General features: G+C 39.0%; 2 protein-coding genes across 2 annotated transcripts in view; one reads left to right on the plus strand and one right to left on the minus strand.

Annotated features, from left to right (window-relative positions):
- The window catches only part of acadl (acyl-CoA dehydrogenase long chain), a 44,535-nt gene extending 38,015 nt beyond the window's left edge, over window positions 1-6,520 (plus strand). The window contains exons 5-11 of the mRNA XM_062517657.1: window positions 797-863; window positions 2,594-2,758; window positions 3,622-3,723; window positions 3,823-3,936; window positions 4,470-4,597; window positions 5,399-5,485; window positions 5,621-6,520. Coding sequence (XP_062373641.1) covers window positions 797-863; window positions 2,594-2,758; window positions 3,622-3,723; window positions 3,823-3,936; window positions 4,470-4,597; window positions 5,399-5,485; window positions 5,621-5,714 — 757 coding nt within the window. The 3' untranslated portion in view covers window positions 5,715-6,520. The remainder of the gene's footprint in view (window positions 1-796; window positions 864-2,593; window positions 2,759-3,621; window positions 3,724-3,822; window positions 3,937-4,469; window positions 4,598-5,398; window positions 5,486-5,620) is intronic.
- A 1,585-nt stretch (window positions 6,521-8,105) lies between these two features.
- The window catches only part of LOC134061853 (protein unc-80 homolog), a 114,351-nt gene continuing 108,492 nt past the window's right edge, over window positions 8,106-13,964 (minus strand). The window contains exons 65-66 of the mRNA XM_062517658.1: window positions 11,794-11,936; window positions 8,106-11,674 (exon numbers count right to left, since the gene is read on the minus strand). Coding sequence (XP_062373642.1) covers window positions 11,312-11,674; window positions 11,794-11,936 — 506 coding nt within the window. The 3' untranslated portion in view covers window positions 8,106-11,311. The remainder of the gene's footprint in view (window positions 11,675-11,793; window positions 11,937-13,964) is intronic.

Consider the following 13,964-nt stretch of genomic DNA (forward strand, 5'->3'; position numbering starts at 1 on the left):
ACCAGAAGGCACACAACACCGGCGCTACAGCGGACTTCATCATAATCATCATCATCATCATCATCATCATCATCATCAACCGTTTTTTATTCAGGGAAAATTGACTGAGCATCAAGCTCTTTTTACAGCAATGCCCTGAGTAACAACAATAATCAAAATAATAAAATGAGAACAATAAAAAGATACAACAATCTAATAATAATAGTACATAAATAATTAAGAAAAGAAAATAATGTCAATTTATTCATAGCATTTTAAAAAACAACAACAGTTGACCGAAGTGATGTAAAACAAACAATCAGACAAACAAGAAACATACATATGACAACAGAGGCTAGACGGAGCGGCGTAGTCGCCAGCATGCCCATGACAACAAGACAAACAAACACATTTTAAAAATAACAAGTCACAAAAACAAATAATGGCTTATAATATAGGCTTACCAGCACTAGTTTTCTGCAGGAAATCCCCGCTGCCTGGCAGAGATGGATGTCTTGATGTTGAGAGCGGCAGTTGTGGAAGCGAACTGCATAAGCTCAAATGCTGACCTCAACTTAACCTTGACTTAAACTGCCACCGATAAGTTGTAATACATTTCACCAGGCTGCGTGAATCAGGGAAAGTGCGAGTGAAGTGGCCACTTCTAAATGGGGCCCACTGTACATAGCAGTATGGTGCACTGTTCCATTTTGAATTTTGTTTCAGCAGCTCAAACATCCCAGATTAGTATGGTGTGTGGTGTGTGTGTGTTTGCCCCAGGTCAAGAGTATTAACTGCTTCTCTGTATTTTGTGAAGTGATTTGCAGGGTGTAAGGACATATGGCAAAAGAGATGGCAGTGACTGGATCCTAAATGGAAACAAGGTTTGGTTGAACTGACCTTTATTGCTCTCATAATTACTCCTAGTGTATGGAATATATCAAAGATTACTACTATCATTGTTATTTGCCATCAGTTCAAAGGTCAATTTATAGTTCAGACGAGAGAAATAAATATTTGCCAACTTATATTGCGGAGCTGAAGGCTTTTATAGTCCAGTGTCAGCGACAACTTGTCAAATAGAACATCGACTAGTTTTTATGTTCTTCCTCTAAACATCTCACTCCTGAACAGTGCTTTGACCAACCAACCGGCACACAGTGAATACTTACCAATAAGTAGTCTATGATGCCAGTAGGAAAAGTAACATTTAAGTTGAGGCTTTCCAGACTTGGTAACGCTAACAAAGGACTTGCTTTGAACACTCCTAGTGAAGGCGGGATTTCATGTTGCATTGACCAAATAGGCTTATAGGTGTGATTCAGTCAATTACCATGCAAGAAGTGCATCCAAAAGTCAAACCGAAAAAGAACTGTTTTGATGTTTGACTGATGGCTATAAGCAATAATAACAAAGATATTTGTGTATTTAGAGTTATCAAGAGTACAACTTATTTAACATCAACTTACAAGTGTCACATCTTTCTATTGCCTTTGCCTCGCCATTCCCAGTATCAATAATGGTGCTCTAGATGGTCTGCTGACAGATCATAATTTAAGGTTAAAACTTAGGCCATTTGATTGATAGATAATGGTGGAAAAGCTTAAACTGGGTGAACCCTGCCTGACCTGCCGGCATATTTGGATTTCACCTGGCAGCTCAGGCTGGAAACCTGCATGTATCTCCCAGGCTTCCTGTCCACAACCTTTGGGTCCAATCACAAACTAGCTTATCCAAAAAGACGCACCCGGATCGTTGGTCTGATTGGTTGAAGGACTATCCAAGCGTACGGAGTTATTTGAACTATGCTAATTGATCACGCCTCTTGTGAAGTAGAAATAAAGCGCAGACTCCCCAGACAAATGTTCAGTCTGTTCTTAGTATGGTGATAGCAAGACAGTTAGAATACTATAAATTATCCAACGTTTCTTAAAGAGGACATATAATTGAGGACTTGAGTATTGTACTATTCTCCGATGTTAAAATAGTATTCAACTTTGAATACAATTTTAAAACCTTGTATTTAGGTTGGGTATTGAAATGGTCCTTTTGACTAAATGGTGCCCTCTTTGGCAACACCAATTGAACTTCAATGGCTTTGCGATATTTTGTATTTTTAAGTAAGCTTTGTTCTTATTCGACCATTTTTCAGTGGCTATTTCTAAGTTCAAGATTTTCATATAAAGGAGGGCATAACCATGCCTCATGTTCATGATAGCTCTTTGGTTATGCACAACCTCTCCCAATTTATCAAAACCAAGACAAAAATGGTTTCCTCTCTATGTCACCTTTAAGTTATTAACATCACATGAGGAACATTGCGCAGTGGTAGCGTAGTAGTTAAGGAGCTGGGCTAGCATCCAGTAGTTGAGGGTTCAATTCCTGACTTCTACCGTTGTACTCTTGAGCAAGGCACTTGACCCGAAGTTGCTCCGGGGACAATGGTCCTTGTAATATAATTGTCATTTGTAAGTCGCTTTGGATAGAAACATCTACTAAATGAGTAGATGTAATGTAAAATGAAATGTAACATTACCACTGTGTCATGTCACTCACATGAGAAGTGACCCAAAATGATATCATCACTATGGTATGTACACTCCTCATATTTCAGGTCTTCATTACCAATGGGTGGATGAGTGACTTGGTGATTGTGGTTGCTGTGACAAATCGTGAGGCCCGTACAGCAGCTCATGGCATCAGCCTTTTCCTGGTGGAGAATGGAATGAAGGGCTTTCAGAAGGGTCGCAAACTGGAGAAAATCGGCCTGAAGGCTCAGGTACAGTACATAGTTTCAGACTTGCACAGCCACATAACTGGATGACAGAGTAACTTTAAAGGGATATTCCGCCATTTGTGGAAATACGCTCATTTTCCACCTTCCCTCGAGCAAAACAATCGATATTTACCTTGCTCCCGTTCATCCAGCCATTCTGTGAGTCTGGCGATACAACTTTTAGCTTCAGCCTAGCATAGATCATTGAATCGGATTAGACCATTAGCTTCTCGCCTGCTAGCTTCATGTTTAAAAGTGACTAAGATTTCTGGTAATTTTCCCATTTAAAACGTGTCTCCTCTCAAGTTAGAAAGTGCAATAAGACCAACTGAAAATGAAACCTGGCGTTTTTCTAGGCTGATTTGACATGGAACTACACTCTCATCTGGCGTAATAATCAAGGCAACTTGCAGCTACTGGCACTACTACTGCTTGTTGTCTATGGGGACTATTTTCAGATGCTGCGTACGATATCACTGCGCCTATGGTACGTTTGCAAGTTGCCTTGATTATTACGCCAGATGAGAGTGTAGTTCCATGTCAAATCAGCCTAGAATAACGCCAGGTTTCATTTTCAGTTGGTCTTATTGCACTTTCTAACTTGAGAGGAGAAAAGTTTTAAATGGGAAAATTAACAGAAATCTTAGTCACTTTTAAACATGAAGCTAGCAGGCAAGAAGCTAATGGTCTAATCCGATTCAGTGATCTATGCTAGGCTGAAGCTAAAAGTTGTATCGCCAGACTCACAGAATGGCTGGATGAACGGGAACAAGGTAAATATCGATTGTTTTGCTCGAGGGGAGGTGGAAAATGAGCGTATTTCCAAAAATGGCGGAATATCCCTTTAACAAAGACTTTGCCCACAGGACACTGCTGAGCTGTTCTTTGAGGATGTACGTCTCCCAGCAGATGCATTATTAGGGGAAGCCAACAAAGGGTTCTACTACCTAATGAATGAACTGCCACAGGTAAAGACAAAAAAAAACCAAATAACATTAGTGTGATAATGTAGTTAAGAGGACAGTTCCATTCTCTGTGACTCAAGTCTTTCTTCCTGTGTGTCTTAGGAGCGCTTGCTGATAGCCGTCATGGCTATTGCCAGTTGTGAGTTCATGTTTGAGGAGACGAGAAACTATGTCATGCAGAGGAAAGCATTTGGCAAAACCATTGCACATCTACAGGTGAACAATAATGTTTTATTTGGATTAAATGTGCATAATTATTGTATTGTTTTTATTTGTATGTTGCTTTGGACAAAGACGTCTGCCAAATCCAGTAATCATAACCATAAAATAGGTTGTGAAAAGAACATGGAATTAACACCCCCAGAAATGTTGAATCTTTCTTTTCAAATACGTGATTCGAAAGTAAAAACGAAATATTTCTGGGGCTTTGCTAGTAGAATTAAATGAATATCATGCACTTTTCAATCTCTTGATCAGACTGCAGTTACTAATGTCCCACCCATTAGCAAATTGGGGTTATTCGATAAGTGGTCACTATTAGATCATTAGCTAGAAAATCCCCCATTTCACATGTATAAATATTAAGTCCATATGTTAGGTTGTTTACTCTCTGACTGAGGAGCTACAAGATGGCCATCTTGAAGATTTGTTTACTTTATCCTGCTTGTGGCATGTCAATGTCAGGGTGTAAGATGGCATCTCAGGTATTCTTCCCTTGTCTTCATATGACGACTATTCTCTTCTTTCAGACTGTTCAACACAAGCTGGCAGAACTTAAGACTGATATTTGTGTAGGCAGAGCATTTGTAGATAGCTGCCTCCAGCTCCATGCATTGAGACGGTTGGACTCTTCCACTGCATCTATGGCTAAGTACTGGTGAGAGTTAGGACAAATTTCATAATTTTTGACTACAAAGGCTAAGAGCAGTATCAGCAAAAATGGCAAACTGAGAAAAACAGCTTTTTGTGTTTTTCTTACATCAAGTATAAGCATAAAATTATATTCAACAGCAAAGGGTATCATTAGATAGATCAAAGTGAGCTGAATATTAAACCATTTGTTTTTTGACATTCATGCAAAATTTGGTAATGTTATAGGCTATACTGCGCTTTGCCTTTGCATTACTGCTTATACTTGCATGGCCATTCAATAACATTTTGCAGTAAGTGTAGCAAGTGATCATAATCACTCAGTTTTTATATTAATTGAGGATGTATTTACTACATTTTTAGTGAAGATATGCTTCTTGATGCCTTAACAATGGCATAACTCTGTCATTTATACACATTTATGTAAAAATAGAACAAAGGCAAGTGAAACCAAGGCAGAATGCAGTAATGGCAAAGGCAAGTGAAACCAAGGCAGAATGCAGTAATGGCAAGTGAAATCAATGCAATTTATGTGGATACTGCAATCTGCCTTGGTTTCACTCTACTTTTCTGTACAAACGGCAAACTAAAAATGCAAATTAATCTAAGAAATGTATTAGGTAGCCATATGAAATTTTAACAGATCGAAGAGCAGATCCGGCACTTCTTATTAGTGCAAAAAAATTTTTTTGGAAAAAGTGCAGATACTGCTCTTAGCCTTTGTAGGGCAGAGCAGTCTGGCAAGACTTTTAAAGAGGCTCACAAAAATCATGGTAGTTAACCTAAGATTTCTGTCATCCTCCTTCAGGGCGTCTGATTTGCAGAACAAAGTAGCAGATCAGTGTGTGCAAATGCATGGTGGATGGGGGTACATGTGGGAGTATCCTATTGCAAAGTAAGTTATGATAGTTCGACTTGTACTGGGCCTTACCCACCCTTTTACAGTACTTTACACTTTTTTATACAGTATTTTTTGTTGTATGAGATCATTATTCTCTCTCTCTCTCTTTCTCTCTCTCAACCCATCAAGAGCATTTGTTGATTCCCGTGTTCAGCCCATATATGGAGGAACTAATGAAATCATGAAGGAACTGATTGCCCGAACCATTGTAGGACAACAATAGAGAGAGGAATGATGGTGAACCTCAGTGTACAGTAAATGCACTACTGGTAAATGTCAAAGTGTCAAGATGCATGTGCATCTGCATCAGGATTAATGACATTCTTTGTCTTTGAGTTATGATTTCATGTTGCATTGTGCCATTTTAGTAACTGAAAAGATGAACTGTGCCATTTTAATGTGTTTTTTGCGAGCCATTAATAATGCTTTACAGTAGGAGGCATTAAATCAGACTTGAATGTTGTTTGTTGTTTACTTACTTTATATTTTTAAATCAAATAAATATGTTTTACATAATAATTATTACATTTGGCTTGATTATGTTCTGATATACACAGAAACAGATACATGAAATGTATAGCAATTTCAAAAGGGTATGATGACTTTCTATAGGCACTGTACACATCCCAAAAAGCCACAATGAAGAGCAATGAGGAAAAAATCCGAGAATGAAAGTTTTTAAGATGGACGTTGAATAGATGTGTTGTTCTGGGTGTGATATAGGCGTCGCTTGAAGATGTCTGAAAGACTTAATTATTGAACATCCAGAAGACATCCTCAGAGTAGCCCGACGTCCCGAATGGGGTCAGGCTGAACTATTGTCCCAATATCATTTATTAACTGATTCTGGCTGTAAAATAGACGTCCAGATCACAGCCTGGACAGACCACTGTGATATCAACTTGTTTTAGACGTCCATAGACGTTGCTTGCTCAGTGGGAATGGCCTGGGGACTAATAATTTTGAACATGTACATTTTTCCTTTTCTTGTCACAATTCAGAGAATGAGTAAAAAAAAATATCAAACTCTCTGGGCCTGCTGTCTTTGCTTTTTTGCAATCATAAACTATGCACATTTTTGGAAATGGTCCTTTTCATGTACTGTATAAACAAAGAATTATGTCTGATTCCACAAGGGGCTAATAATTTTGGCCTCAACTGTATATGTATGCTTTCGACAACATGAAACTTAATAACGTTCAAATATCCCCCATATTTCAGTTCTCATCAGTCTCAACATTTATCAATATCACCATACAGTCCAAAAGTAAATTAAATGCCACACTAAACCGAAAACCTTCTGCTTTTGAGAGCCTACTGGCACCGAAAAACGCATGTCTGTCTGGTCTCACAATAAAATGCACGAAACAAATAGTGCCTAAGTAGCCTAAATTAAAAGAAACATAATTAAGGATTTACAGTATGATCTACCTGTGTTCGTTTATTTTACAAATAATCTGTTCTTTGTTGACTAAGTTAAGCATTTGCCTATTTAAGCAAATCCTTTACTGTAGCCTATGTGTTTGTAATGAGTCCAAACTAGCCAACAGAGAGTAAGTGTGTGTGTGTGTGTGTGTGAGTGTGTCGGTTATGATGGAGTGTAGGCTGTCTCTTATCTAGCTATCCAGCAAACTATGGTTTAGTCTTACCTTAAACCATGTCCGTTTCCAGATTAGACTAACACGCACTAAATGCGTCCTCTAGTGGGTGATTTGAATATCCTTGGAGACACAGCAATTGAGATCAAGGTAAAATGTAGCAGCAGATTAAACCACAGGTACATATGACACAGCAATGGAGCTTAAGCCGTCATGTGACGTCTTGCGTCACCGGCGAGTTTAAACTGTGTTAAACTAGCGACAGAGCAATTGCCCCTTTGTGTTTAAATTAGAAATATGTCGACACAGCCAGGCTGTGGCAGAGAATTTGTAGGGGACGGGTATTATACGTTGCCACTTTGTCCACCAATGAAATGTAGCGCTGCATTATCAACAATTTTGTTGGAGCTACGGTGTTCGATCGCTGGAGGTAGTGAATTGCGACACAGGTATGATGCTTTCTGGAAACAGGTGTAACACTGTCATTGTTTGATCGCAAGTTGGATCGCACCATGGTGGTTTATCAACGCTGTTGCTGACTCCTATATAAACGCACCCCTGGGCCATTTCGCTGTGTAGCCCCCTCATTGTAGGTCCCCTACCCTGGAAATCCAGAGGTCTCAAAAATGCTCAATTTGAATTTGCTCACTGAGTCACCCTGGCAATCAGTAATGATGGTCATTACCCATGCCCTTGGACCTGAGCTGCATCAGTGTATCTGATATAATCAAGCCAGAGGCGAGCAAAACAGATGAGGACAGCACTGGGACGTCTGGAATCAGTCAGTTAAGATTGTCATAGGGTTATCCAATTACTTGCAGTGATATTTTCAAATGCATGCTTGGTACCGCGTCTCCACTTGGGCCACTTTCGTTACTAATAGCCAGACCCTAAAGTCTGGATTTCCAGGCTATAGCCTCATTGCTGCTCTCAGCTATACTTCATTTAATTTGTTTTCATGTACATGTTTATTTAAATAGAATTGGTTCAATTCATTTTTCTTTTTTTTCTTTTTTAAATAAATACAGAATATAATATGGGTACATGGGCACATAGACACATCTATTTCATACATACAGATAGCTACAAATAGTTTTCTTGGCTGAAGTTTAAATATCAGCCTATGCAACAGCTTGATAAAATTACAATGAGCAATGAACAGAGAAGAGAGGATTTCCTTGTTTTCTGAACAGATAACTGCATTGGAATGTGGTTCATGGAAAGGCACACTGACTATCATTTATCACCCTGCTAGCTAAATTTTCATGCAGGGCAACAACTCCTGACTACAGTGAATTCAGTAGTATCCCCCATGCAAAATCAATACTATACTGGGGTTAATTCATAAAAAGCAATCATCATATTTGCTCCCATTGAAGGAGCTATATATCATTTTGGTTTAAAACAAACATTTTGGAAATTAATCAAAGCAACAGCCATTGGCTAAGCTAGAGGTTTTGAAGATTTGGTGTTTTTCGCTCTATTCATTGGTCTATTTGAGCAAATTAAGTTAAGGGTTATAAATCAGAACCAGAACGGATCTAATCATATCTGCTTGTTAAGCGGAAGTAGTAGTTTAGAAGAAGTTCCAGAAGACATTGATTCAGCAATTGGCAAATTGGTAATAATGTTGACCTGCTTTTCAAATTCCATCTGTATGCTATTGTTTTGTACAAAAACATATTAAGATCATTTTTTTACAACCATTAACCCTGATGAGAGGTCCCAACTGAATCAGTGGTCTAAACAGAAACCACTGTCTTAATGTAGCCTACAGTTTGTACCATTTATACAGTATGAGTCCTATCATAGGCCTACACCCCGCAAAAGGCACGACACTTGGGTTTGTTCACCCAATCCAGTGATGATTTTTTCTCCATGAGCCCTATTTTAATTAAACATTGTGCCCAGGGGTGTGCCAATTAACAGGGGTGTGGCCTGGCGCATGATCCAAAAATCACTCCTATACCCTCTAAATATCATTACGCCACTAACCAAGAAATTCCTTCAAATGCGCTGTCAAAATACTGACTCACTGTTTGATGTGGGGCTGCATGCTGTTCAAAGAAATGTCAGATGTCAGTCTCATTGGTTTAAAGGATGTTACAGCAAAAAAAAAAAAAACATGAATGATAAGAAACATAAAACAACCATTTTGAACAAGGCACCTGGCCTCTGATCACAAAACCACGCCATTGAATTTGCGAATGTGGACTGGACTTTCTGTTTCTGACTAGGCATTTCCGTTTGCTAAAATAGAGCCATGTATGTAAGAATCAATGTTATCACTTGACAAACTAATGTGATTAGCCCTGTGTGGTTTAGCTTTGAGAGCCAATTGCTGTTGATGTAGAAACAGTCACCTACATATTGATAGTCACACAAATATGTTTATGCTACATGTACAGTAATCTTTAGCCTCGGCTGTCTTGACCAGAGCTTGTGTTTGTGATTTTTTTAAACAATCTTCACTATTATCACACTGCATGGGAGTATTTTAGATATGTTAAAGAGTGCAACATAGACAGATTTGGCGCTGTTTACCTGCTGTTTTAACGCGGAATGTCTAAATCTGTAACTGATCACTTAATCAGAACAACCCATTTCGAACAAAACTAAGTTCAATAGAACACAGACATCTACATAAGGGTAGGCCTAAGTGAAAGGAGGTACAGTAAGCATAATAAAGCTTAACATTGGGGCATATAACTAGAGCTCAGCATTCTGACAGTATTGTTCCTTGAAGTTTCTCCTATTTATTTAAAGTTATTTAAAGCTACAGCTCTGGGTGCATGAGAATGGGGACCAGGCTGAATGTAACAGCCTGGTTGCTTTAGCTGTTGGCTTGAGCTAGGTAAAAACGATTGCTTTCATTTTTTCGTACGGACAGTACTTGTGACCAGCTTTAACCTGTAATTAAATGGCTGTCACCTGGAGTTTTCATTCATACAATAGAAAAGATGATTGGTCATTCTTTACTCTTCTCATATAATTTTGTCCTTAAGTTTTCCTGTGACTATCCCACGAATACATAAATCAAAGAAGTAGAATTTCTTATTCTGTGTTCCATTCACTGCTGGAGTACAGTTTTAGCCATCATGTGGTCTCTGCAAACAGTACCATGTTTCAGGCACATGTGAACATTGACCCCAAAATAAAAACGGCTTTCCAGTATATGTCCATGTTTTCCTGGTAAATGTAACGGGCGTCAAACACACAATATGATGCATGCCAATATGACAAGAGCTAGGCTACACTGCATTGTTTCTTTGATTACATTTACTTTCAGGCACATACACACATCACACACTACCCACTGACAGCTTTGAGAGATATTTGCACACTGGGATGTACAGTAGCCTACATTAACATAATATTATCAACTCAGTGATGCTTACTACTGTACTACAGTACATGGTGTACTAATGAATACCAAAGATCCCTGATGGAATTACAATTTTGCTATTCCAAATCAATGGGTATACAATACATATTATATAACAACCTGGGATAACTACAGGATGAAGGGTAATACAGAAGGTGTTTCTAAAATTGCTTCTCTGCATTTGTCTACATATTCAGGGCTCCAGACTAATTTTTTGCATTGGTTGTACTGGTGCGCCTAACCATTTTATTTAGCTGCACTAGCACAAAATTTAGGTGCACCCATATTTTTCATCACGTGACCTTTTGACACAAATATTTCAAGGTACTGGAATCTCAAAAGTATTGGGCGGAACAGTTGGTCTACTTTTCTTAGCAAAATGCGCTCTATGCAGGGTTTCCGCAGAGCTTTCCTGCTAAGGCCGCCTTAGCAACTCAGGGCTACGGCCTTAACTAAAGTCTTCATAAATATATACTGTGTTACTCTGTCATGTTTTCTACCTTTCATTCCAAACAGTGACCAACGCTAGTCTCCCTTTATTGCAGAACGCATTTTAAAAAAAGAAGAAGAAGAAACTTTGAGTGGGCCTAAGTATCGATACTAATACGTAATAAGTAGGTATTGTGATGTTTCTAATTTCAGGGTATTGCAATACTTTTGTAGTGAAACACCAGTCAAAGAAGAACAAACACTTAGTTTGTGTGTTTTAGCATTTCACATGTAGTTTGGTGTGGTGACCCTGTGAAAGCCCATGTGTCAATGTGCTGCTACTTTTTTTTTACTGGCAGCATAATTGCCAGCTCAATGGGACAACCTGACTAAACAGTACAATATATTTCAGACATGTGACTCATTTAGATCAAGGTCTACAGGTGATAATGTGAAAGGAGAGACACAGGGGACCTGTGGCTGTGGAAGAAGGGGTTTGAGGAGGGGGTTCTCTGTCCCATGCTCCTTTCTTTGGGTTAGGGCTGGGTCTGGATGTTGCAGTAGCAGGGACGTTTCTTCATCTTCTGGGCTCTCTCCGATATGAGATGGAAGAGAAACCAAAGTGGGTGCTAGAGGAGACAATGAGCGAGCCACAGGGGTAGAAGGACAGGAAATGGTGTGAGGTGACAAGTGAGAAAAAGCAGGTGGAGATAGTTGGTTGCTCAATGTGGCCATTTCCTTCATCTCCTTGCTCTCGCTTGCGGTGGTAGTCTGAAAAACAGAACACACATACTCTAAGATACATAGACATATTATGTATTGGCAGGCAATAGATAGAAGATGATGCAATAAATAGAAGCTGTTCATAAAATACAACTGCACATAATCACCTGTTGGCAACCAGGACTTTCCAGATCTGCTTTCACAGCAACACTGGGAGGAGGACTAGGCTTTCTTTTCTCTGGGTTAGATTTACTACAGGTCTCCGGGTGTGTCTCAGTGAAAGTTACAGACCGTTTCTGTTCCCCATGAGCTGCAATAAATCACAGATTCATATACACACACTCCATAAGTCATCCTGATACATTAACACACAACAATAATTCACAATCCCAATGTAACACAAAACTAAAACCAAAAAAGAACTGAAAGCGCAAGTCAAGACGTGTATATCTTTCTTCAGGCAGAGATCTGAAAAATGTGATGCAGCGTTAGAGCACAGCGGCTCAAAGGCACTGGGTGGATCCTAATGGGCGCAAGACCAGGAGCATATGAAGACACTAAGGTCAGTACTGTGTGTGGCACACACGGCCAGTGCCTCTCTGCTGGTTGATAATGTTGCACAAGCATTACACTGACAAACACACACGTCCGATCCAAGGGTTGTAGCGTCAATGAACAGTGGCAGTTTGCTTACATGCAGGAAGATGAAAAACAAAGAGCAGGCTACGGATGTACTCAGACTACAAAAGCAGGAAAAGGTGTCACCTGAAGCCAAGCTTGTGCTCAGACAGATTTGTTCTATTGAGAGGCATTTTAGTGGAAGAGCCTCGGTTTCAATAGTGTATGGCCAACTGTTAATCTCACAGCAGATGACTAGCTTCTCTGTCTTGGGTGGGGAGTGTTCAGTAGGTATACCATGCTTTCACTGGGCAGAGTTTGTGTAACCACATAATTTCTTGCTGGATGTCAAGGTGGAAAGTAGGTAATAGTAAATGTAGATCCCTAAACCATTTAATTTGACCCCATAATCACATAATTACAGTATTTCAATAAATATTGTCTGTCCTTAAGATAACACAGAGTTTTTGTTTTATTTGGATCGTGGGGCCAATTGCTCTGTCAGTTTGCATTGCGCTGGCTGTGTTGCACTTTAAAACTGTACTCCTTAAAACAAGGTTTTGGAGTTTAACATGCAAATGAACACAAAGTTGAATGAAATTGCTGTGTAACAAGTCACCCAGGATCAGCTGATTCCAAGTTAAACTCGGGTTAAACTGCCTGGAAGCCGAAAGTACTCTGATTTTGAGTTTTACCCCAGCAGATGCAGTCTTAACTTAATGGTGGACGCATTTCAGAATCTTGGTGGAATATTTTTAAGATTTATTAAAATAAATGCTTTGTGCTATAATTACAAAAAAAACCCTTTGGAAATGTAAAGTAAATTTTAACAAAACGCAAATAATGTTGAAATATATCATGACATATACTTAATATGCTTTTTGTGTAATGGAGTCTGGAATCTGAATCTGCCCTCATCTCATCCAGTGCATTAATTAAATAAATTCAGTCAGTCAATCAATTCTCACAAATAGAACATTACGATGTGAAGCAAAACGTACAGTATATTTGCCGCACTTCACCCCAACTACAGTGGGGAGAAAATGTATTTGATACCATGCTAAAGTTGCCTAAAAAGAGGAATAGAAAATCATCATTTGACAATTGATCTTAATGTCTTAATTCAAAAAATTAGTAAAAATAAAACCGCTAAGTGCACCAGTTTGCTTTGTGATTGAAGAATGTATCGTAAATAAATAAATGTTCTTCCTAAATGCTGGGGGGAAGGAAGTATTTGAACCCCTATGTAACCCTATGGGAATTTAACACATAGGGTTAACATAGGGGTAGGCAGATTTTTATTTTTTAAGGCCAGCTATTTCATGGATCCAGGATATTATGCATCCTGATAAAGTTCCCTTGGCCTTTGGAATTAAGATAGCCCAACATCATCACATACCCTTCACCATAGTTAGAGATTGGCATGGTGCTTTTTCCAGTAGGCCTATTAGCCTGTTTGAGCTCAATGCAAATGGACTACCGAGTTTGGCCAATAGCAATAATAACAGAAGTTTTCTTTCACGGAAATGTTAACAAATAGTGTGGTACCCACGATCATTACCATTTACCATTTGCATTCTCTGTATATCGTCCAACCCTTGCATGTATCGAAACCAAACTTAGTACATAGACCCCATCAGGAGGACGCCCAATACATGTGGTGAACTTTGACCTCTAAGTCATGCCTTTTGGCCTGTAGCTGCTGTTGTGTTTAGAATTC

The sequence above is a fragment of the Sardina pilchardus genome, chromosome 17 (assembly GCF_963854185.1).
Source record: "Sardina pilchardus chromosome 17, fSarPil1.1, whole genome shotgun sequence".
Lineage (NCBI taxonomy): Eukaryota > Metazoa > Chordata > Actinopteri > Clupeiformes > Clupeidae > Sardina > Sardina pilchardus.